Here is a 24,388-nt window from a genome sequence, read left to right on the forward strand (position 1 = left end):
AATTACATGATAAATCAGCCAAACGTTTTAAAGTGCAGGCCCAAGTGCATACCAATACGCCCCTCCCGGAGGCCTCTAACCTGCCTCCCTCTGGGGTTCCTGTGTTATCCCTGGATGAGCCAAACCTAAATCCACCCCAGCCTAACCTATGGGGTTTAGGTCCAGAGGAGCCAGATATTACTGAGGATCCTTCCCAGCCAGAATCTGCTCAGGCCTTCAGGGATCCTCCTTCCTTTCCGGCTGATGTTTCTTCCTTGCCTCCGGAGTTTCAGTCTATCTTGACTATTTTGACTAACACCATGGACGCTAAACTCTCATCTTTCCATGTATCTTCTTTGTCTCATCCCCTCCCACGCTCCTCCCGTCCCGTGAGTTCTGCTCCTTCCTACAGAGCCCCAATCATGGAGGTCTCTGACTCCTCTCAGGAAGAGGATGAGGACGTGGATGCAGCAGAGGATGAGGACCCCTTTCAAGGGCTGTCGGAAGACGAGGAATCCCAAATCAAGATTCCAGCCCCAGCTGCTATCTTCCCTTCTCAGCTTTTCAAATCTCTCCTGATTAAAGCAAGAGTATCCACGGGGCTAGCCGGACAGGATAAACAGGCTACTACTCCTTCAGACCCTCCGGAGGAAAATCTTCCTTACTTCATGGAAGAACAGGAAGACAATGAGGTAATTCCTATGCCCAAATTATTTAAGGATGCCTTGCTCAAACAGTGGGACCACCCAACTGCTCGCCTCACTCCCACTTCCAAGGACAAGAAGCTTTACAAGCTTTCTCCCTCCTATGAGGAGCTCCTAACATGTCCTAGGCCAGATGAGCCAGTGAAAACGCTCCACTCAACGGCCGCCATGCCTGGCGAAGCAGAGGAGGTCCTCCGGCCGGAGGACAAACGCCTTGAGCAGATGCTCAAAAGAAGCTTCTTCGCAGATTCATGGGCCATTAAGAGTGCTGCAGCGGCATCCTTCTTCTCTAGAGCTATGCTCTTGTGGCTCCGTCAGCTCCAATCTCACCTGCCTCCAGATGATCTAAGGGGCCAACAGGATTTCAACAAAGTCTTCGCAGCTGCCCAATACGTAGCAGATGCTACCTTCCAATCTTCAAGATTTGCAGCCAGGTCAGTAGCAGCCTCAACAACGGCCAGAAGACTTCTGTGGCTTCGCCCTTGGCAGGCGGGAGTAAGACAAAAGTGGCAGCTAGCCATGGGTCCGCTGAAACGCAACTTGCTCTTCGGAGATCTCCTGGATCCTCTCCTTACAGAGACCACAGACAAGAAAAAGGTCTTAGGACCCACCACCAAGAAGGCCCCTAAGCCGCAGCCCTTTCGGCGCACAGGACGGCAACAGGATCAAGGCTTCACCCTTCAAAGGAGTCCAGGTCAATACTCCCCTCGGTTTCGATCCCAATCTAGAACCACCAGGGGCGGAGGTTCCCGTTATCAGAGAGGATCCTCCTCTACCAGGGCTTCCAAAAGAGCCAGATGGTAAGTACTCCTTTTTCCCCATAGGCGGTCGTCTAGTCTGGTTCTCTTCCGCCTGGCACCGTTCTTGTAAGGACCCCTGGGTCATTGACACTGTGAACAGGGGCCTAAGATTAGAGTTCATTCTTCTCCCCCTAACCGCTTGTTTCTTGTTCTTCTCCCAGCCTCCCTTCAGATAGTTTCCGAATGGAGGAGGCTATTTCCCATTTGTTGGCTATTAGAGCTATTCAACCGGTCCCCTCTCTCCAGAGAGGTTCTGGCTTCTATTCCATCCTCTTCATGGTCCCTAAGACCTCTGGAGGCCGGAGAGCCATTTTGGACCTAAAGAAATTGAACCGGTTCATAAAATATAGGAAATTCAATTGCATTCCTTATCTTCCATCCTAGCAGCCCTTCATCGGGGAGACTTTATGGTGTCTCTGGATCTCACGGAGGCCCCCTCCATCTTCCCATTGCCAAGGCCCATAGGAAATTTTTTGCGCTTCGCCTTTCAAGGCAGGCACTTCCAGTATAGGGCTATGCCATTTGGGCTCTCCTCAGCTCCCAGAGTCCTCTCTAAACTCTTGGGATCCTTGACGGCTCATTCCCGAGCCTCTCCCATTCATATCTTATGTTATTTAGATGACTTTTAAATTCATGGGAATTCCAGATCTGGAGTGGCTGCAGACCTCTCCCTTACCATGTCGGTTCTACAGAATCATGGTTTCTCCATAAATTTCAAAAAGAGCCACCTGGATCCTTCCACTTCCATTCTGCATCTGGGAACTATCATTAATTCTGAGTTAGCCCAGGTTTTCCTCTCCACTGAGAGAAAACGTAGTTTTGGGATCTCATTGCTCGCATTATGCCCCAACAATCTGCCTCCATTGCCACCCTATCTTCCCTTTTGGGTAAAATGGTGTCATGTATTGGTATTGTCCCCTGGGCCGCCTTCACGCCAGGGAACTACAGTGGCTTCTGTTACCGTTTCAGAGATCGGGCCACAGCAACTCAAATCGCCGCATTTCCATTCTTCTGCGGTTCGCAGATCCCTCAAGTGGTGGTCGTCTCCAGCCCTAGCAAAGGGATCTCCCTTCCGGTGCCCCGACCAGTTTGTAGTCACCACAGATGCCAGCCTCTCGGGCTGGGGAGCCCACGCCCGAGGTCTTTTAGCTCAGGGCACAGGGTCACCGGAGGAGGCTTCCAGGCCCATCAATTGACTAGAATTACGAGCCGTGTCTCTAGCTCTAAAACAATTCCAATCTCACATCTCCAATCAGCATGTGTTGGTCCTCACGGACAATATAGCCACCAATAGCCATATTTGCAGACAGGGAGGCACAAGATCCAGGCTCTCATGAGGGAGGCCCTGAAGTTAGGCCTCTGGGCAGAGAAACATCTCCAGTCGCTTCTAGCCGATCACATCTCGGGGAGCCCCAACGTCCAAGCGGACTGGCTCTCGCGAGCGACCATAGACCCAGGCGAGTGGAACCTCCATCAGTCACTGTTCCACCAAATCTGCCTCAGGTTCGGCCACCCAGTGTTAGATCTGTTTGCGACCAAAGCCTATGCCCAGCTCCCTCGCTTCATCTCCAGGTTCCCGTCTCCGGGAGCAGAGGCAATAAATGCTCTCAGGAGTCCTTGGCCTCCGGGTCTACTGTATGCCCTCCCTCCAATTTCAATTCTGTCAGACGTGATCCACAAAATTCTTCTGGACAAAGCCGGGTAATCCTGATAGCCCCTCACGGGCCTCGCAGGCCATGGTTCGCGGACCTCCAACAACTGTCCATCCAGGACCCCTGGCGACTCCCCGTTTCGGAAGAGATGTTGCGGCAAGGGGCCCCCTTCCATCCGGACCCGGAGTGGTTCCACCTCACCGCCTGGCTATTATCCGGAGGGACCTAGACCTGCGAGGGTATGACCCGGACACAGTGGAAGTCATCCTGTAGTCCAGAAGGGGGTCTACCAATCGGATCTACGACCATACTTGGTCCAAATTCCATCAATGGTGCTCACAGGAGGGCTTATCTCCCCTGTGTCTTCCCATACACAGGATAATCGCCTTCCTCATGAAAGGTTTTCCACCAAGGCCTCTTTACCAGCACCATCCGGCGTCACCTGGCAGTCATTTCTCCCGTCCTGGCGGGGCCTCCCAGGCAGCCCCTACGCTCCTTCACGGAAATCCAAGAATTCCTAAGAGGAGTGGCCAACCTCAGGCCTTCCAAGATCCACAGATATCCTACCTGGGACTTGCCACGGGTTCTCCACTCCCTTACTCAGGCACCTTACGAACCCCTGAAGTCTGCATCCCTCAGGTACCTATCCTTCAAGGTAGCATTCCTGGTGGCGATTACATCTGCCCGACGCATGTCTGAATTGGCAGCCCTTCCTACCAGACAGGACCTCTGTCAGTTCCACCAGGACAAGGTGGTTCTGCGACTGGACCCCACCTTTCTCCCAAAGGTCAGTTCCATGTTCCACAGATCTCAGGATATCGTCTTACCTTCCTTCTGTCTCCAACGAGAGCATCCCCTGGCAATTAGATGGCACACCCTGGATTTCACTAGGGCGCTAAAGATCTATATCCAACGCACAGGACCCATAGGAAGGTCAGAAGCACTCTTCGGGGCTTACCACCCCAGATCCCGGGGATCTAGAGTGTCTTCCACAGTAATGGGCCGTTGGATCAGAGGGACCATCTCTAAGGCCTACGAGACAGCTTCCCTTTCCATTCCAAGGAATATTACAGCGCACTCCACCAGAAGTGCTGCCACATCTGCCACTTGAGCAACTCAGGCTCCGTTGGAAGAAGTCTGCAAAGCAGCCACTTGGGCCTCACCAAATTCCTTCATAAAGCACTACAAAATTGATTCGTACGCATCAGCGGACGCTGCCTTCGGCAGAAGAGTACTTCAATCCGTTATCTCTCACGATAGCCATGTACTCCCACCCTAGGGACCTATCTATTGGGTATGTCCCATGTGACTGCTGGACCCACTCCTTCAGTACGGAGAATAGGCGTTGATATGCTTACCTGAACGCCTCTTCTCGTACGGTGAGTGGGTACAGCAGTCACTTCCCTCCCTTTGTGTGGTCTTCTTCACTTTCTATTCTAACTTCTTTTAACACGGGAGTTGAACTTTAAAGAGCTTCACTACTGAGCCTAGTCTACGGATTCGCGAATTCTGGGGAAGGGGCGGATCCAGCAGTCTTTTTTAATACTAGGCTCAGTTCCACCGGATTGGACAGAGCAAACCCATGTGACTGCTGTACCCACTCACCGTACGAGAAGAGGCGTTCAGGTAAGCATATCAACGCCTATTTACATGGGTATATAAATTAAAACTAGCACTTTAAATTTAAGTCATTAGAAGCAAAAACGGGGCCCTGCAACATGCAGCTAACTGACTATGCTGTTGTGCACTAGGTATAGTCCATTTGTCTGTAATATGTATGTATGTGTATCTATGCCTATGAATAATCAAAGAAAAACTTTAGTATCCTGAAATGCCATCCAGTGGAATATTTTACATTTCAAATATTCTAAATTTAATAGTTCATTATTTTAAAACATGCTAATTTTAATTTGATTTAAAATAAACCCATGTCTTTTAGAAATCCAGGCTCAAATCTTGGACTATTAAAGTAAGCAGACATTATCTCAGCATTTTCTCTTAATTAATTTGCATGGGTTTGATTGGCGTTTGAAAAATTTAAAGAATGTGAACCGCTTATACAGCTTTAGGAATTGATAAGTCCATTATTTAATTATTATTTTTCTATGTAGGTTGATACCTGTCCTTGTAAATGGTATGAAATATTCAGAAATAGATATCATTCTCCTGAAGGTAGGAATAACTATACTTTGCCTCCAATACCTGTGATTTTGTAAAATGTTTGTACATCAAGCAAAATATGACATATTTCAATACAGAGCTATATCCATTTTCTTTTAAATTAACACCTATGTACACCAAATAAAACAATATCTTCTGAAGAGATATTGTTGTATTTAGAAGTTAATAACGTCTAATCAAAATACATGATTTGGTGATTGTCTAAGTGAACCAAAGTTGAGACAGTTATGTGATAAAAAGTGAAACCAATATCTTAATTTGATGGCATACTTGTTTTTTACTTGGTTACTTACAAATATAAAATTTTATACTATGTACAGGTTTTGCCAATTTTGATTCGTTTAGAGATTATCAGAAGTATTTAATCTGACCACGTTATCCAAATTTTTGCCTATAACTTTAAGTGTACAATTGTAATTATTAGTGGTTTTTTAATTACATATTTTGGTAAGTTATTTGCCATTTTCTACTTCTTAACCATTGCAAATTTAAACATACATTTGGTGTTTTAACAGAGCATATAGAAGTTTTTGTTTTTTTATATAAAGCCCCAAGGTATTGCTGAAACATCTCTTTATATTTTGCTCTTTGGTTTGATAATAGGGAGATGTTGAGGAAGATGAAGCAATTCCAGATAGTGAACAAGATATAAAGCCTCGGTTTCACCGTTCACGAACAGTAGCTCAACAGCATGAAGAAGATGGTATTGAAGATGAAGAAGACGATGAAGATGAGCTTGTTGTTGTTGATGATGATTCTATTTCTGATTGGAATTTAAGTATGCCACTTTTCCAGATGAAATACAGTATAATGTAAAACTTATGAATATAATGTGCATCATAGGTAAAGGTTCCCCTACACATGCATGCTAGTTGTTTCCAGCCCTAGGGACGGTGCTCATCTCTGTTTCTAAACTAAAGAATCAGTGCTGTCCAAAGACATCTCCGTGGTCATGTGGCCGACATGGCTAACCACCAATGGTGCACAGAGCGTAGTTATCTTCCCACCAAAGTGGTCCCTATTTTTCTACTTGCATTTTTTACTAGCTTTCGAACTGCTAGGTTGGCAGAAGCTGGAACAAGTAACGGGAGCTCACTCCATTACTCAGCGCTAGGGATTCAAACTGCTGAACTGCCAACCTGATCAACGAGCTACTGAGCCACCGCTTCACATCTGTGTATCACATTAAGCTTAATTTATATACTGCCCAGATTTATGTTAGAGGTAAATAAACAATATATTGTTTGCAAAGTTATAAGTTTAACAAAAAATCTGGAGCACTTTTCCAAACTATAATATTTAAAATGTTTGTGTACTTTTTTCTTGCCATTTAATAAAATGTGGCAGTCTGAAATGATCTACCAGACTCCTGAATGTTTTGCCAGCATAGATAAGCAGGCCTCCTCATAGTGTTTAGAATAGTAGGTTAATTTTAAATCCTTTGTTTTTTATTCTTTGTTACAATTTCTTCATAATTTCCAACAAATAGCAAATTTGCTAATACTGCAAAATGAAGTAGAGGGAGGCTTAATAATAGAACATATGAACATATGTACATGTTACTTTTCTTTAGGGAAATGCTCAGCTGCTGCCCTTGATGTTCTTGCCAATGTATTCCGTGATGACCTGCTGCCGCATATTTTGCCCCTTCTAAAAGAATTGCTTTTTCATCCAGAATGGGTGGTGAAAGAATCAGGCATCCTTGTTCTGGGAGCAATTGCTGAAGGTAATTGATATTGTACTTTGTTACTATTCATAGTGTGAAAGAAGCTATGAGAAATCTAAACGTGCATCACACAAAATATATTCCTGCTGCAAGAAATATGAGAATGAGACATGCAAAAATAAGTGATGTGATGGCTTCATTTATATGTAATATATAAAATTTAATAACACTTTAGTGAAATACTAGAGAGATAATTCTAAATCTACCTGGAAATTTTGAAAATGCTATTGTGAATGAGTAGAAGTTAAATAGACTTCATTCTAAAATACCAGTTTGTACTGTTATAGAGCTTCTTAGGTACATGGAATGTCTTCTATTTTAAATTACACTCCCCTGTGTTGATGGTCCAATGCCACGACCCCGGATTCTTTGGTGAAAACAATAAGTGTTGGAGATGGACAATCAAATGTACCTGGGTTGTTGTGGCTCTTCTTTTCCAACACTGCCTTCGTTTGATGCCAGTTGAGCATAAAAGAGAAGGAGACAAGTTCTCCGATGGTTGAATTGATATGTGCATGTTTATTTAGATGTGAGTGAATGTTCAAAATGATGATGCAAAATGGTAAGAGTAAGAAGAGTTATGGAGAGAGAGAGAGAAAAAGGATAGTTTTGGCATTTTCCTTATCAGTACTGGTGTTCTTGTCCTTAACTTTTGCTCAGGAATGGGCAAAACACTTGAGAAATAATATACAGTGATACCTCGTCTTACAAACCCCTCGTCATACAAACTTTTCGAGATACAAACCCGGGGTTTAAGATTTTTTTGCCTCTTCTTCCAAACTATTTTCACCTTACAAACCCAAGCCGCCGCCACTGGGATGCCCCGCCTCCGGACTTCTGTTGCCAGCGAAGTGCCCGTTTTTGCGCTGCTGGGATTCCCCTGAGGCTCCCCTCCATAGGAAACACCACCTCCAGACTTCCGTGTTTTTGCGATACTGCAGGGGAATCCCAGAAGCGCAAAAACGGGCGCTTTGCTGGCAACCGAAGTCCGGAGGTGGGGTTTCCCAGCGAGGGGAGCCTCAGCGAAATCGTAGCATCACAAAAACACAGAAGTCCGTGTTTATAAATATCTTTACTTCATATTGTCTAAAAATTCAATAAGAAAATCTATATTTACAACTACAAAGTCATTATATGATTCATCTGACAGCACAGTAAGCGCTGAGGTCTATTTGTCAAAAATAGTTGTTCTGTATTTCCAGCATTAAAGGCTGCATGGTACATTTGAAAATTATGGAACAAAAGTAGCCTTTCAGTCCTTGTTACATAACAAATTTAACAATGAAACAATCCGAAATCTCAACTTGAAAATTGCAAGGCAATAATTTCTTTGGCAATTTATTTTAATGACAGCAAGAAGAATTTGAGTGTATAAAATCCAAACATTTTATTTATTTATTTATTAATCACGCTTATAGGCCGCCCGACTCTTTCCGTACGCTGGGTGGCATACAACATGTAAAAACCAATAAAAACACTCTTAAACCCAATTAAAAGACCATTCATAACCTTAGTGGCTGGATCAAGATGGTATAGAATTGATAAATGGCCCCAGGCCTGCCGGCAAAGCCAGGTCTTCCCGGCCTTCCAGAAGGCCAGCAGGGTGAGAGCGGTATGGACCTCAGGGTATCAAAAATATCAGTATTTTATTAAAATATTGCTTCATTTCACAAGTTAGTCCTTGATGCATTTGGAGTGTTCCAAGCCTCTCAAATTGTCAGACTTGAAATAAGTTTTAGATGATTATATGGCTATTGTATTTTTATAAACAAATAGGACTATTGTGGATGTTATTATTGGCAATAATTTGGATAAAGAACTGGGATAGTAATAGGAAATTGGTGGCTAATGAGCTTAAAGTAAATATCTTTTGTGTGCTTGAAAGCTTAGATTAATTCAATAAAATATTTTATTTGGCATTTGTTATTCACAACAAAATCAAAATAGTATGTGTTGTATGTTTGAAGTATAAGGTAATGAGATAATAATATACAAACATTATTTTACTAGTCTGTTTTGATTTAATAGCAATACATTTGATAATGTTTAATACAACATTTTATAATAATACATTTCATTACACATTTTAATGTTATAAGCTGCTTAGAGTTGGCTTGCAGTGAGATTTGGAACAACTTTACTAAGTTGTTCCAAATAAGTTTACTACATTGTTCCAAATAAGTGGCATAAGTTGGTATATCAACTTATACCAACTTATGCCTGTACAGTGGTACCTCGAGATACGAGTTTAATTCGTTCCGGACCTGGGCTCTTAAGTCGAGCAGCTCTTATCTCGAACGACTTTTCCCCATAGGAATTAATGTAAATAATTTTAATTGGTTCCAGCCCTCAAAAAACTTACAAAGTTAGTCTAAATTATGCAGAAAGACATGTTTTTAATGAAGAAATGTACATGTACATATAAATGAATAATGAAGTTTCTTTCACTTAACTTGTAAACTTTCTTAAACTTTTAAATTTACATATGTTCAACTTCTCTGCCACCCAATCCTGTAGGACAGAGGTCCCCAACCCTTTTTGCACCAGGGACCGGCTTTAAGCGATCAAGAGAGGAATGGGTGAATGAATGGACGGAGGGTGGGAAGGAAGGAAGGAAAGAGGGAAGGGACAGGAACAGAGGAAGGAAGCAAGGAAACTTATGAAAGGGGAGAGTAAGAGAGGAATGAGTGAAGGGAGGGAGGGAGGGAAGAAGGTGGGAAGGAGAAAGAAAAGAAGAAATAGAGGAAGGGAAGGTAAAAGAGAGAAAGAAAAAGAGCAAGCAAGAAAGAAAGAAAGAAAGAAAGAAAGAAAGGGGGAAGGGACAGGAACAGAGGAAGGAAGCAAGGAAACTTATGAAAGGGGAGAGTAAGAGAGGAATGAGTGAAGGGAGGGAGGGAGGGAAGAAGGTGGGAAGGAGAAAGAAAAGAAGAAATAGAGGAAGGGAAGGTAAAAGAGAGAAAGAAAAAGAGCAAGAAAGAAAGCTGCAAGCACCCCCCCGAGTCCCCCAGGCCGGCTGCAACCTTTTAAAACACGCGCGCCGCTTCGCAGCTGTCTCCTGAAGCCGAACGCGGAAGTTAGCGTTTGGCTTCAGGAGACAGCTCCTTGGCGCTTGTATCTCGAATTTGGGCTTGTAAGTAGAACAAAAATATCTCTCCCCTCCCAGCTCTTATCTCGAGTTGCTCTTAAGTAGAGCAGCTCTTATGTCGGGGTTCCACTGTAATATTAACAGTAATGGCAACACTATATGATTACCAGATTGTTAAACTATTTCTTTCTTATTTCATTTTGTATTGCTACAGGTTGTATGCAGGGTATGATTCCATATCTTCCCGAGCTAATCCCTCACCTAATTCAGTGCCTCCCTGATAAAAAGGCTCTTGTGCGCTCCATTACTTGCTGGACTCTTAGTCGCTATGCACATTGGGTAGTCAGTCAACCCCCAGACACATACTTGAAGCCATTAATGACTGAGTTGCTAAAGCGTATCCTTGATAGTAACAAGAGAGTACAAGAAGCTGCCTGCAGGTAGGTCACGGTATAGAAATGTTAGCTGTAGCTCTCAAGGCACATACTGCAGTTTATATTGTTTTATTTATTTTTGTTGAATAGCTCCTTTCCAATTGTCTGGAAAAGCCATTTGAGACCATTTTTAGCCATTCTCCTATAATTATATTTGCTTTTAACAGCTGTTATATTTGTTTTCTAAGGAAATTATAACTTTTTGTTACATATATAAAAACTTTCAATTCCCTATATACTGAATAGATTTTCAAAGGATTTATTATTTTATTTAAGAGGGAGAATTACACTCCTTCATTCTGTAGACTAATGTTTTCTTCTGCCTTTTAGTGCCTTTGCTACTCTAGAAGAGGAGGCTTGTACAGAGCTTGTTCCTTATCTTGCTTATATACTTGATACTTTGGTATTTGCGTTTAGTAAATACCAACATAAGAATCTGCTCATTCTTTACGATGCCATAGGAACTTTAGCAGATTCTGTAGGCCATCATCTAAACAAACCAGTAAGTATCGCCCAGAGTTGTATAAATTTATAAGTCCATAAATTGTATATCTCAATTCTACAAAAAAAACCCCCAACCCTTGATTTTTATTCATTGCTTTATCAAACATTCATTCTAGATAAGTGTGTTTGGAGACTTCTTGCCCAAGTTATTCACTGCTTTATTTATCAATATTCCATTTTTTTCTTTATATTAGACTCTTAAGAAACATTATAAAATCTGACTTGAAAGTTCATGAATAAAATGCTACACACCTATAGCTTTAAAAGTATGACCTAGATGTTTTTCTTTTAATTGTTGAAATGCTTCAATGATAATATCTGGAGACAAAATAATGAATTATTTTGTCTTTACTGCAAGAAAGATAGCAGCAAGGCAGGAACCTGTGATTCTTGGCGATTCCTATTCCAGTCATTCCTGGAATACATAGGACAATTTTGTAAACATGCCTTTCCTGCCCAGGGCCAACAAATGACTGTCAATTATATGTTAATTTGGGAGGGTGAGAAGAATTCTAGTCTTGATTGCTAAAAATATTGTTGGGGAAGGGGCACTCAGCTGCTGTCAATTCAAGGGAATCTACATAAATCAAAAAATAAAAACTAAAAAAAGCTTTGCAAAGCATAAATTCTGTGAAATTTTCATTGTCTCCAGGAATACATCCAGATGCTTATGCCTCCATTAATCCAAAAATGGAACATGTTAAAGGATGAAGATAAAGATCTTTTCCCTTTATTAGAGGTAATTCAAGCTGCTGTTACAAATAGTTCTTTGACCTTTATAAATCATCACTGTGCACATTTTTCTTCCTTATGATGCCAGCTTTTACTTGGGGAATTGACGTATCCTAATTCTGCATACATATAATTAGATCTTTGGACAAACCTGATATGATTGAAATTGGCATAGAAAGATGGCCTAGAAATTTGAATAAATAAATATGATTGCCCCATAATTTGGGAGTTCTGAGGATTTTCTAGGAATTGGCTTTCTGTGAACTTGTAAGAATGTGTTTCTGGAGGAATTGTACGATTAGACTGCAAAGAATCAATGGAGAGTCCTTTTGGTCTTTTGTGTTCAAACATTATGATTATTTATTATTTATTTATGTCCCTGTACCTTTTCTTAATCTGAATACATGAGCTTATTTTATTTTTGAAAAGTTTCACCTTTAAACAGAATTAATGTAGTAAATATCTTTTGACATACTATGTAATTGGTACACATGTTCATTAATGTATCTCCTGTATTTCAGTGCCTGTCTTCGGTTGCCACTGCCTTGCAATCTGGCTTCCTTCCATACTGTGAACCTGTCTACCAGCGCTGTGTGAATCTGGTACAAAAGACTCTTGCACAAGCCATGGTATTTTCTGTTACCAGTCTTCATAGCATTAGAAAATGTAGCGTCAGTGGAATTTAAACTCCCTGATTGATGATAAAATTCTTTGATCAATTTGTTAGTTTGCGGAATAAATATAATGAAAACTACACTCTGTAATATCGCATACTTATATCTTTTAAACAATATTTTTTTCCTTAGTTACATAATGCTCAACCAGATCAGTATGAAGCTCCAGATAAAGACTTCATGATTGTGGCTCTTGATTTACTAAGTGGTTTAGCTGAAGGACTTGGAGGCAACATTGAACAACTAGTAGCTCGGAGCAATATCCTGACACTGATGTACCAGTGTATGCAGGTGAGATAAATACTCTCAATTTCTTGCCTTACTGCTGTTTTTATTTTCTAAATAAAAACAAAGGCTTGTTTCTTTTCTCTTAGGATAAAATGCCTGAGGTACGACAGAGTTCTTTTGCCTTGCTAGGGGATTTGACCAAGGCATGTTTTCAGCATGTGAAGCCCTGCATTGGTAGGTAACGTAATACCACAAGCTGTTACCATGTATAGTTTGAACTGCCAACTTATACTCATTGTGTTTTTAAATTTGATATTAAAAGTCCTTTATATACTGTTAGCTGATAATGATGGATGTAGTAATAGAAAATGGCCCAAAATATATTTATTTAGTATATATTATTATTTATTTATTATATATATATATATGTGTGTGTGTGTGTGTCACATGTTTTTGCTGAATTTGAAAATTAAGGGAGACTAGGATAGATTTATTATTTATAATATATATTATTATTTATTATTTATAATACATACTCCTCAAAAATAAAGGGAACACTCAAATAACACATCCTAGATCTGAATGAATGAAAAATTCCCATTGAATACTTCGTTCTGTACAAAGTTGAACGTGCACAACAGCATGTGAAATTGATTGTCAGTGTTGCTTCCTAAGTGGACAGTTTGATTTCACAGAAGTTTGATTTACTTGGAGTTGTATTGTATTGTTTAAGTGTTTCCTTTATATTTTTGAGCAGTGTATATATTATTTATTTAATATATTAGTTTTAATATTCTGTCCTCCCAAATATTCTCCCAGTCACACGATTTTTATTCAGTGTTTCCCTAGCATTTTTGAACAGTTGACATCAAGGCTGACATCTGATAATACAAAATTGGTCTGCTGGTCCTTTGCTATAATTCTGGGATTTGGGGTGGGAATCTCTCCTAATGTTGTATATTTTCACACATTGTGCAAAGCAGGTTCCAGTAGTGGAATTAAATATGTATTTTAATGAGGAGACCTGGATTATCATCTGATTGACTTGTAGATACAACTCAATTTACTTAATAGGATTTCACATCTTTTTTCCATGTAAACAATGAACATTAGCTCAGTGTGTTCAATAAAGGCATGGCATTATTTTGTCTGGTTGTATGTTAATTGGAATCTCTTATGACTTGGATCTGATCTTAGTGCATGTCACAGTACTGATTACAAGCAGGATTACAAACTTTTTAAGGATTACATGCAAGTTTATAAATAGTTTTAAGGGTCCACCAGCATTCTCTCACAACTGTATAATAGAGATGGATGTATCATTTTGCTGACAGCTCTTGGCAATAGAAGAGTGAAGAAATATGGGCTGTGTGAATTGTCATGTCAGCTAGTTTAACCGAGAACTTCACGTCATTTAGTTCAACAGTTACATTTTTCCTTCAGTGGAGAAAAAAACAGAGTTGCTTCTCTCACTTGTTCTAGTAGGTATTAGTAAGAGATGGTAACAGTTGATAAATGAGATAGAACCAATTCATCCTTCCAGTTAATTTTCTGCCACATTCCAGTGCCCAGGACTGCTGAAGCTTGAGAGAAGAATAGGAATAAATCCAAACAAAAAAAACAGTGTACTTTTTCCATCTGTAGTATTGTTTATTGCCTAAAACAAAATAAACAGTTATACATATAATTCCAGTTTACTGTCCTGTCATCTCTTTAATTGGGTGTGGATATATCTTAATTAAAAAACAACACACAATCTTGTTTATTTCAATGTTTCCTTTACAGTCATCACATAACTTTCGCTTGATCCATCCGTTATCTACAGTTTTGAGATCTGATCACCGAACCTGGTTACGTTAATGTCTCTAAATAGCTTTGCTTTAATCCCAACCCAGTTTGTAGTCTTTCCTAAGTTAGAGAAGTGAGGAAGAGGCAAAAACAACTCTGTGGCAAGCCTTCTTAGAAAGCTGCACTTACTTTAGTCATGCTTCTCTGTTTTATCATGTTGCTGCTTTTCTCTGTTGCTCAATATATTTTTTTACCAAGTAGTGTGTCTGCAATTTTTCCTTCCTGATTCTTTATGCATCAGTTGGATCATCAATTCTGTTTCTTCCCCTCTTGTTGATCCTTTCTTGGTAACTGCAGCCACCTGTTTCTTGAAAACATGTGTCACACATCCAGTTGATTCAGAATCACATAGCAGAAAGGATTTTTTTAAAATCTGCTTTCCTTGTTCCTTCATAGAAATCTTGTTCCACCTTAAGTTAGATGTGATTATTCACAGGTATTCCAATTACACCAAAAATTTCCCAAAATGTCTACAGGGCACTTCTAGTGCATTTGGCAAAAAGACAAAACTCCATCTTCAGACAAATTATAATAACATCATAATCCGGCAGTACATCTTGTCTTAAGGCTCTTGAGGAGTTTAAGCTTTATATATATGTGTGTGTGTGTACACTGAGATTTTAAAATGGAAGGACCTTTTGTCTGGAAGGACACATTGGTATATTTATAAACTTTCTTATTTGGAATGTGAACTTTTTGGTTGGAATGGTTTTATAAATATTGGAGGGTTAAAATGTCAAAAGAATTTTCTATTAAAATGATGCTGAAGTTTTGTGATATGGATAAATTTTAATGACAGGGCTTATTTGTGTTTTTTCAGCTGACTTCATGCCAATTTTGGGAACAAACCTAAATCCCGAGTTCATTTCTGTGTGTAACAATGCCACATGGGCAATTGGAGAAATTTCTATTCAGATGGGTGAGATTGGCTTTTTTTTACATTCTAGTTTAAATGTTCAATCGTGCAGATTTTTCTTTGATCTTATAACCACTTATAATTTCTGTCAGCCATGTTAATATGCCTATAATGAAAAACAATTTTTAATACACTGCTTGTATGTTGTTATTTTTCTAGGTATAGAGATGCAGCCTTATGTCCCTATGGTTTTGCACCAGCTTGTAGAGATCATTAACAGACCCAACACACCAAAGACTTTGTTAGAAAACACAGGTACCCTACAACTGATCTGTTTGCAGTGACTTTTAAAATGTATTACACAAAATTGTAGGAAAATTTTCATTAGTGTTAAAACAAGATTAATTTTAGATGCTTGTTCAATTCAGTTGGTTTAATAAAGGTAGTCCTTGACTTACAACTATTTGAAGTTACAACCACACTGAAAAAAGTTACTTACGACTCTTTTTCACACTGCAATAATTGTAGGTTACATGATCAAAATTTGGTGCCTTGGCTGCTGGCTTGTGTTTATTATGGTTGCAGCGTCCAAGATCATTCCATCACCTTTTGCAATCTTCTAACAAGCAAAGTCAATTAAGAAGCCAGATTAACGTAAATCCTGTTACTAAATTAACATCTGCATTGATTTACTTAACAACTATGGCAAGAAAGAACATACAATGGGGCAACATTCATTTAATAACTCTGTTTCTGAGCAATAGAAATTTTGGGCTTAATTATGGTTGTAAGTTGACAACTACCTATAAACAACTCCTGCCAAATTAATTAATTTGCTTCAGTTGCCTCTGCTTCTCTGATGTTGGGATTCTATCACTGAGCAAATGAGATATTCTGAAGCTGTGTTGATAGGGGAGGAATCTTCCATTAATGAATAATTTTTTCAAGAGCACTCCCAAAAAAGCAGTAAGTTTGTGACATATTTGGAGCTAGGGTAATTAATTCCCGACAATTGAGACTAATGAGACAGAATTTTTGTGTTAAGAAAGTGCAAATTTGTCTTTGTCTTGCTGCCATGAAATTATCAATATTTCCCCCTAAAATTTCCACTAGGATTTCTTTGTGCAAAAGTCCTCAAAATGTTGAGCTAAATTATTAAAATTTGGTTATATTTGCAGTTAAAGTAATTCGGTTGACTTCTTTTTATATGAGACAAATTATCAGTTAGTTATTTGCATGTAGCTTATTTGAAGTCTTCATAATTGTAATAGACAACATGATGAAACCAAACAGATTTAAATGGCTGGACATTATACATTGTGTAAACATAGACAATTTGGTTGATGTATATAATGATATTAGAATTGAAGGAGGCTCTACAATTGAATCTTGTCCTAAACCCTGAAACATGCTTTTAACAAATTTTTCAGTATTCTAGAAAATTCTGGTTACCGCTCTAGCTGTTTATTTGTTTATTTTTATTAGTTATTTCCTCACTTTTTAAACTTAATACTTAACTCAAAGTGGCGAACATATATAATACACCTTCCTTCTTCTAGTTTCCCTGCAATATAACCCTGTAAAGTAGAATGGGCTAGAATGAATGAGTGGCCCAAAGTCACTCAGCTGGCTTTCATGACTAAGGACCAAACCAAGCTGGCATTCTAAATGTCTATTTAAAATCATAGTCTGTTATAGAAATGACTGGTTATCAGAGTTTTCGTTTAAACCGATTTTGGCTGGCTTTTAAGGATGTAGGTCAAGTTGCATTATATGCATGTTTGTTGAAATGCAGTATAGCAGTACATTTATTTCTGTAATGGAAATGAATTATACCTGTGATTTGACACTGTACCAGTATTGCAGTATTCAGGAAGACTTTGTCAATAATTTTATCTTTTGAAATGATCCCTTTCAGTGAAAGAAATATCCCAAATCATTTACAGGAAATGAAGACTATACCCTTTTAAAATCATTACTGTTGCACTAGGTTTCTCCGTACAGAAATTAAATTTCCTGACAATTACAATTTAAATTTTCTCCAAACATACTATATACTATAAATAAATGTTGAATGTATTGCACATTAGATTTGTTGTGGGATATTCTAAAGTAATATAATGCCTGAAATCACAATTCAGAATTTACAGGCTTAATTATCCTGGCACAATACAGTATTACACAAAGTAAAAATACTTGCTCAACCTAAGTGGTACATCTTCTCAGCCAGTATATAAATTTTGTAAAGAAGTTTATCCCGTTATGTTTTTTTGAACAAAAAAGCAATTTGATTACTATACATGATCAGCGTGATTTAAAAATGAAGCTGAATATTTAATTTTATCCATATAGTCTTACAGGAAAATTCATTTTTTATAATGTTGGTATATCCTACACCAAACCTTACAGTGAAAAAGAGCATCATCAGCTTTACTGCATGTGTTCATGAAATTTGTTCACATAAATGCCTGTTTTGGAGTGTTGCATAATGTCTTTTAAGCATAGGCTTCTCTGCTTCATACAAATCTGCTGGATTTTAGTATTCATGTAGTTTGCTTCAAATAATCCTTAAACATACCCACACTTTCCCTTTTCTGAAGAATTGCTATGTGAGCTGAGAGAACACCATTAAACATGTTTAGGGCCACTTTCCAGGCAAATTTCCATATTAAAGCCAAGAAAATGTTCAGACAGTGCAGGGTTCTTTTATTATAGTTTGTCATATCTTTAGCTTTGAAACAGTTCTCAGAGATAATGTAATATTTACATTATTAACACTTAATATCTACAATTACCTAATAAAACATCTATTATTGTAAGGAGCTTTGTGCATATTATCCACTTTCCTATTAAATTTAGTTTTATATAATAAAAATAGCCCTAGGAAATGACTAATCGCTTCAGATATAATTCTATTTGGATTTTCAAAAGAATATTCCATTAAATTTTAATTTGAAATATGCAAAAATATTCAATAATATGTTAATAAATATGTTTCAAATTCCATAAATAAAAACCGTGATTGCAATTAAGCAGAATGGAGATACTGAATGAAATTATTCATTTGATTTTAATCATAATTTTGGTGTTCTCTCATTCACTTTATTCCTTTTTCCTTTATTTCCCTGCCCTCCGCCAAATAGTATGCCACATATTGCTGCCCCTTATTTTTAGGGGTAGTAATGAACAGCACTTGTAAAATCTTATGTTTATTATCATACACAGGTTCTGTTGGTTTCTGTTTCTGAGTTATTTGTTGTTTTTTCTTTATTTTTCTCCTTCCCCCCTCATTTGCTCATGTCTTGGTTGGCGTTTGGTGATGTATAACCGTGATTGCGTTACCTTAGCAATAACAATTGGTCGTCTTGGTTACGTTTGTCCTCAAGAGGTGGCCCCCATGCTACAGCAGTTTATAAGACCCTGGTGTGTATTATTCAATCTTTTTTTAATTCATTTTTCTTCACTTTCTTCTTTCTTTCTTTCTTCCTTCCTTCCTTTCCTCCTTTCCTCTATTCTCACTTCTAGATATACTTTTCAGTTGGTTACAAATATCACTATTCTTAATCATTGCCAACCATGTGACTAATCTTGTCCTATCAGGTTTGTGAGGTTTCCTAGCAGTACTGTTGTGTATATATTTCATGTTGTGGCTAACAACTAATTGATGCATGGGATAAGATTGTCACATGCTTGATGTGTCAAAGCTTGATTATTAAAAGCATTTAAAATCCACCAGAATGATAGTATGCATGCAAATAGCACAAAACATGAAACACCGCATTACATTACTTCAAATCATTTGCAATTTGACTTGCTGTTTGAGATACATGTTTTTAGATTTCTATCAAATTGCTTGCTTGCTGCTGTAACGAGTTAAAGATGTTATGTTATGATACATCCTAAATTTTATATTGTTGCAGTATATTCTGCTTTTACTGATGGACACTTCTATACATAAATATATATGTGTGTGTGTATTTATATTAACAGAAGTATTTAATGGAATACAGTTCACATTCAGTATCAGCTGTGGAACATAGAAAAGTAGCTGATTTAATATTGACCACCGATGGAGAATTAAATAGGGCTTAATGCAGAACGTATGTAAGATTAATGATGTTTGTGTGGCTTAGACTTCAAGGTTTTTTAGTTGTGACACTTATTCCATCAAATACTATTAAAATTTAAATTAAAAACAAAAAAATCTAAAACTTAGATTCTTTATTATATTAGGTGCACCTCTCTACGAAACATAAGGGACAATGAGGAAAAGGATTCAGCATTCCGTGGGATTTGTACCATGATTACTGTCAACCCTAGTGGAGTAGTCCAAGTAAGTCTTGCTTTGGTCTTGGGGGGGGGGGGAATTTAATTTAATTTAAATATTTGAATAATCAAATATATATAAGCGGAGTAATGTTTTCAAAGGGGAATGAGCTAAGAATATAAGATATCAATATGAAAGATAATGACAATTTATTTGGAATGTGTTTCTGATATTTGACATTGGGGGGAAGAAAAGTATACTCTTATTTTTTAAAATAATTTATTGCATTTCTGTTAATGGACATTTATAATTTATACAAATATTTGCAGGACTTTATATTTTTTTGTGATGCTGTTGCATCATGGATTAGTCCAAAAGATGACCTCCGAGACATGTTCTGTAAGGTAATAAATTTTTTTCAAAGGAATATTAGTGTGTATATGTGTGTGTGTGGGGGGGGGGGGATAAAGAGTGCTTTGTATAGTACCAAATCACTGTGTTTCAGTAATGTGCAAATACTGAACATCATTTCTAGTGTGGATCTGTAATTAAAGATGATTCCATTTTTCCTCCTGCTGTAGTTGAAATATTTCCTCAGTTAGCTTGCTTTTCCACTTCCATCAGGAGGACCAAAGAATGTTTATTTTGTAGCTCTAGGTGGCAACAGACAATACTTTCCACTAGGCTCCTGGTACTAACTGTTTTGGAGAAATTTTACTATTTCTTTTTTGTCTACCTGCCCCCCCTTACAACTTGTCTTTTCCTTTTTTTTCTTCTTTCTAAGGGTCAGTCATGGCTTATGATAGTCCATAAAATGTCTCACATATGCATGCAGAGATAACTAGGAGCAGCTTCCAAACAGCTATAGCAGTTCTGCAAAAACAATTGGATGCTTTAAAAATTTATCAGGCATTCCAAAACATATCTTGCAAAGGATTAACAAGCCCCTAATATTTCTGCCTTTAATTAAATAAATAATTATTTAATTAAATAAATAATTACATATTTATTTTGCAAATATCTCTTTGAAAAAAGTTAACTTTCATTTAATTTTCAGATCCTTCATGGATTTAAAAATCAAGTGGGAGATGAAAATTGGAGGCGTTTCTCCGACCAGTTTCCTGTTCCTCTAAAAGAGCGCCTTGCAGCTTACTATGGAGTTTAATCTCATGTATTCAAGCTGCAGTACCATAATTAGAGGTAAATCATTTATCTTTCAACTATCTATGAACTGCCTGTACAACTTTTCCAATACATTAATTGTTCTGTTGTCTCTTTAGTGGGAACTCTGTTTAACTACAAATAGTCCTCAACTTACAACTGTTTGTTTAGTAATGTTTTGAAATAACGGTGGCCTTGGAAATAATATTTTATGGCCTGTAAAACACTATTAACTGTCACAAAATGTTGCTGCCTGTGGTCATGTGTTTGTGATTTTGGTTTTTGACTATCATTCAGTTGCCAAGGCCCCTGCAAATGGGGTCTCCATTTGCAATATTCAGTATCAGCCTCTGTAAAAAGTCAGTGGGGGAGCTAGCAAGAAATGTTGCAAACTGCTGCCGCCTGCCAAGAGGACTCCTACTCTTGTCTGGTTGCTGGCTGAAAGAGTTCCCTGTTAAAATCCAAGCAGGCACAGAATTGAAATCCTTTGGCACACAGCTCTTTCAGTCATCCCTAAGAGTTGAGAGGGAGTTGAAACACAAATAAGATTTTCAGCCTCTTGAGCAAAGATGCACGCAGTAAAGAAAGGAGTGTAGGATGCTTTAGGGCACCCAAGCACAGGTTGTGCATAATTGTCTTTCAACACAGTGGCTAAAAATCCTACTTCGATGTTCATCTCCTAGCAGTGCAGCAACGTACTGAGTGCAGGCTGCCTCAGAGGTGAGGTATAAGCCTACAGCAGACCACACATAAGTATATTTCTGCTGAGAGGATGAATGTCTGCTTGGATTTTGGCAGAGACGATTATCAGCTCCTGGGCAGAAAGACATTCACATAGCCTGTTCTAGGCTTCTAGCGCCTTTCTTGCCCCACTGGGACATTTCTACTGTCATTATCTATCTGCTTAACACTCACAACATTGTTTTAACAACCAAAACTGGGAGTGTCGGAGTAACAGCTATTGAGTAGAACAGTCACTACTCATTGACCAGGATTTCAATCCTAATTATGGTTGTAAGTCAGGGACTACCTGTATGAATTTTTTACTACAAGTAAGCACTAGTTTCTTCAGCAAATGTTTTTCAATAGTCAGTGGAACATCCTCATTTACTTACACAACCTGATAAAATTTTAAACTAGTTTTAACATATTCAAATCACTGCAAGTACCTATTGTGCTATACAGTAGGCATTGTATAGTTTGTGCTTCACATTTCATACTAAATCAACATTAGTGTCTTACAATATTCAAAAGCCAAACTAAGAAATTTAGGTTAGTCTGTTGTTCCAACCCAGTCCTTTCTGTTCATGGTACTATGCCAGAGCCTGTGAAATTTAGTGGGCTAACCAAGTGGCTTCTGGTTCTGCCATCTGCAGTATGGCGAAGCATTGAGTGTACACATTGAATCAAAGCAGACTGAATATGCAAAGATTTGTGTCTTTTGAAAGCTCATCATATACAACCTACCATCACCTATTCTTAGCGTTTCAATTTGGACTAGATCAGGAAACATTCCATGAAAAGGATTCAAATTCTTTATTGCTATGGGCTCTAATAAAACCTTGAAAACCTGCTAGCATTTTCCCTCCTTAATCTTACTAATATTCGGCAGAGTTAACGCAGAGTATTAACAGATTTGAGTTTTTCTCAAGTGGTTTTCATTTTCTTCTTTGAATCATGTTTTTCTCCCTGGTTATCTAGGGGTATGTAGTTTCTCCAGTTACCCTGGAGTTTGCTATACTACCCAGAAGAATGGTCTATTCTCCTTAAAGATGACTGATTCCATAGTCTAGTATGTGATTGCTTTTCATCCATCAATGCAATGGTGTCTAAGTAGACAACACTGAACAATAAATAAATCCGTAACATAGCTAATCTGTCGGGAGGTTTTCACACTTAATTAAAAAAAAACAAAAACAATTTCAATTATTTTAGTCCAGTAATGAAAACATCTGCAAAATTTTGCAATCTTTTTTTAAAAATCCATGCAAAATGAAAACTATCCCTATGTGCACTTTATTATTGGTAGTTCTCCAGAACTGAATTTGGGAGGTAAAAAAGTGATATTTGAATTGTAATTTTTCTGCATGTTACATAAGCTTTTAATAAACTACCAGGGTTGAAACTCCTCAAATCAACACTAACTTAAATAGTAGTAGAGATGATGCACCTATCCACCCACAGTGTTGTCCAGGAGTGAAATCCAGCTGGTTCTGACAGGTTCTGGAGAACCGGTGATGGAAATTTTGAGTAGTTCAGAGAACTGGCAGTGGGAATTTTGAGGAATTTGGAGAACCCGTAGCAGAAGTTTTGAGTAGTTTTGAGAACTGGCAAATATCACCCCTGGTGTGGGAATGGAGATTTTGCAATATCCTTCCCCTGCCACACCCACCAAACTACACCACTCCCACCAACCACACCCACAGAACGGGTAGTTTAAAAAAATGGATTTCACCACTGGGGTTGTTCCTAGACATTAGTAATTTGTGAGGTGTAATTGAGCTTTATTATTTCAGGTTAAAGAAATAGAAATATTAAATACTAGAAATATTATGAGGTCTGTTGATGAAGATTTAATATAAAAAAATTCAAGAAATAGCAATTAACTTCACTCTGAAAATACTATATTGATGCTTTGTTTTGCAGCATACTACAGAGCAACATTAATTTTTATAAATTAATCTGTTGTGGGTATTGATCATAATAATATTAAGCAATTTGCTTTCGACTAAAAGCTTGTATTTGTTTCTTTCAGGTCCTTCAGTCTAGAAGACTGGGAGGAAGCCTCTGCACCCAGGGAAAAATGTTACCCTTTACTGGGGGGAAGGGTAAACCAGTAGGGAATACAGTACAATCCCAAGCCTACTGGGAGGGGCGGGAGGGAGGTGTTGCCGTCACTGTATTAAGCCGATGTTGGGAAATGTTTTAACATCTGGAGCTTTTGTGGGTGGAAATCTGTCTCCTATTACAATTCTGCACTGGATGTGAAGATGCGCAAAAAAAAAAAAAGTTCACTACAGCACATTCTGCAATATGGGGAATTGTACCAAAATGAAATTATAAAATAGATCTATAGGGGATATGTAAAGAGAAAAATACATTGTGTTCATGCGATAAAGGAAACAGAAGAATGGCAATTACAGACAGTTAATGGTATAACAAGGGGTTTCTGCATTGTTTCATCTTGATGGGATTCCTAAGTATTGCATGTTGATGAAGAACTAAACAAATGAAGTTAGTACAGTTAAGGTGAAGCTTGCTCCCTGCATTAGGAGTAAGCATTTGCAGTATACAAATTTAAACCCCATAATGAAGTAATAAAAAGGCTAAAGCAAACAAATGAAGCAACCTGCAAGATGCCAAATGAGTCACTCCTTTTCATTTTTGGGGGTGGGTGGGTGGGAGGAAAAACGGACATTTCAGAGGAAAGATTAATCTTTTTAATTTTCCATTTAAAGGGTAGTAGGTATGATTTGATGGTTGTGCTTCATTAGATTTAATTTCTAGAATAAGGCATAATTCTTAATGTGCAGTTTAAGGTTCAGGCATGCAATTTG

General features: G+C 38.3%; 1 protein-coding gene across 4 annotated transcripts in view; it reads left to right on the forward strand.

Annotated features, from left to right (window-relative positions):
• Positions 1 to 24,155, forward strand: part of TNPO1 (transportin 1) — a 43,620-nt gene extending 19,465 nt beyond the window's left edge. For 3 of the 4 annotated variants that reach the window (XM_070743142.1, XM_070743143.1, XM_070743144.1), the window contains 16 exons: positions 5,247 to 5,307; positions 5,920 to 6,094; positions 6,890 to 7,042; positions 10,342 to 10,567; positions 10,892 to 11,063; positions 11,718 to 11,804; positions 12,319 to 12,426; positions 12,604 to 12,762; positions 12,846 to 12,933; positions 15,368 to 15,466; positions 15,623 to 15,718; positions 18,751 to 18,826; positions 19,637 to 19,736; positions 20,000 to 20,074; positions 20,728 to 20,870; positions 23,587 to 24,155. In XM_070743142.1, coding sequence (XP_070599243.1) covers positions 5,247 to 5,307; positions 5,920 to 6,094; positions 6,890 to 7,042; positions 10,342 to 10,567; positions 10,892 to 11,063; positions 11,718 to 11,804; positions 12,319 to 12,426; positions 12,604 to 12,762; positions 12,846 to 12,933; positions 15,368 to 15,466; positions 15,623 to 15,718; positions 18,751 to 18,826; positions 19,637 to 19,736; positions 20,000 to 20,074; positions 20,728 to 20,835 — 1,783 coding nt within the window. In that variant the 3' untranslated portion in view covers positions 20,836 to 20,870; positions 23,587 to 24,155. The remainder of the gene's footprint in view (positions 1 to 5,246; positions 5,308 to 5,919; positions 6,095 to 6,889; positions 7,043 to 10,341; positions 10,568 to 10,891; positions 11,064 to 11,717; positions 11,805 to 12,318; positions 12,427 to 12,603; positions 12,763 to 12,845; positions 12,934 to 15,367; positions 15,467 to 15,622; positions 15,719 to 18,750; positions 18,827 to 19,636; positions 19,737 to 19,999; positions 20,075 to 20,727; positions 20,871 to 23,586) is intronic. The other variant, XR_011558351.1, reaches the window with a different exon arrangement.
• Positions 24,156 to 24,388: the final 233 nt, after the last annotated feature.

The sequence above is a fragment of the Erythrolamprus reginae genome, chromosome 2 (genome assembly GCF_031021105.1).
Source record: "Erythrolamprus reginae isolate rEryReg1 chromosome 2, rEryReg1.hap1, whole genome shotgun sequence".
Taxonomy (NCBI): domain Eukaryota; kingdom Metazoa; phylum Chordata; class Lepidosauria; order Squamata; family Dipsadidae; genus Erythrolamprus; species Erythrolamprus reginae.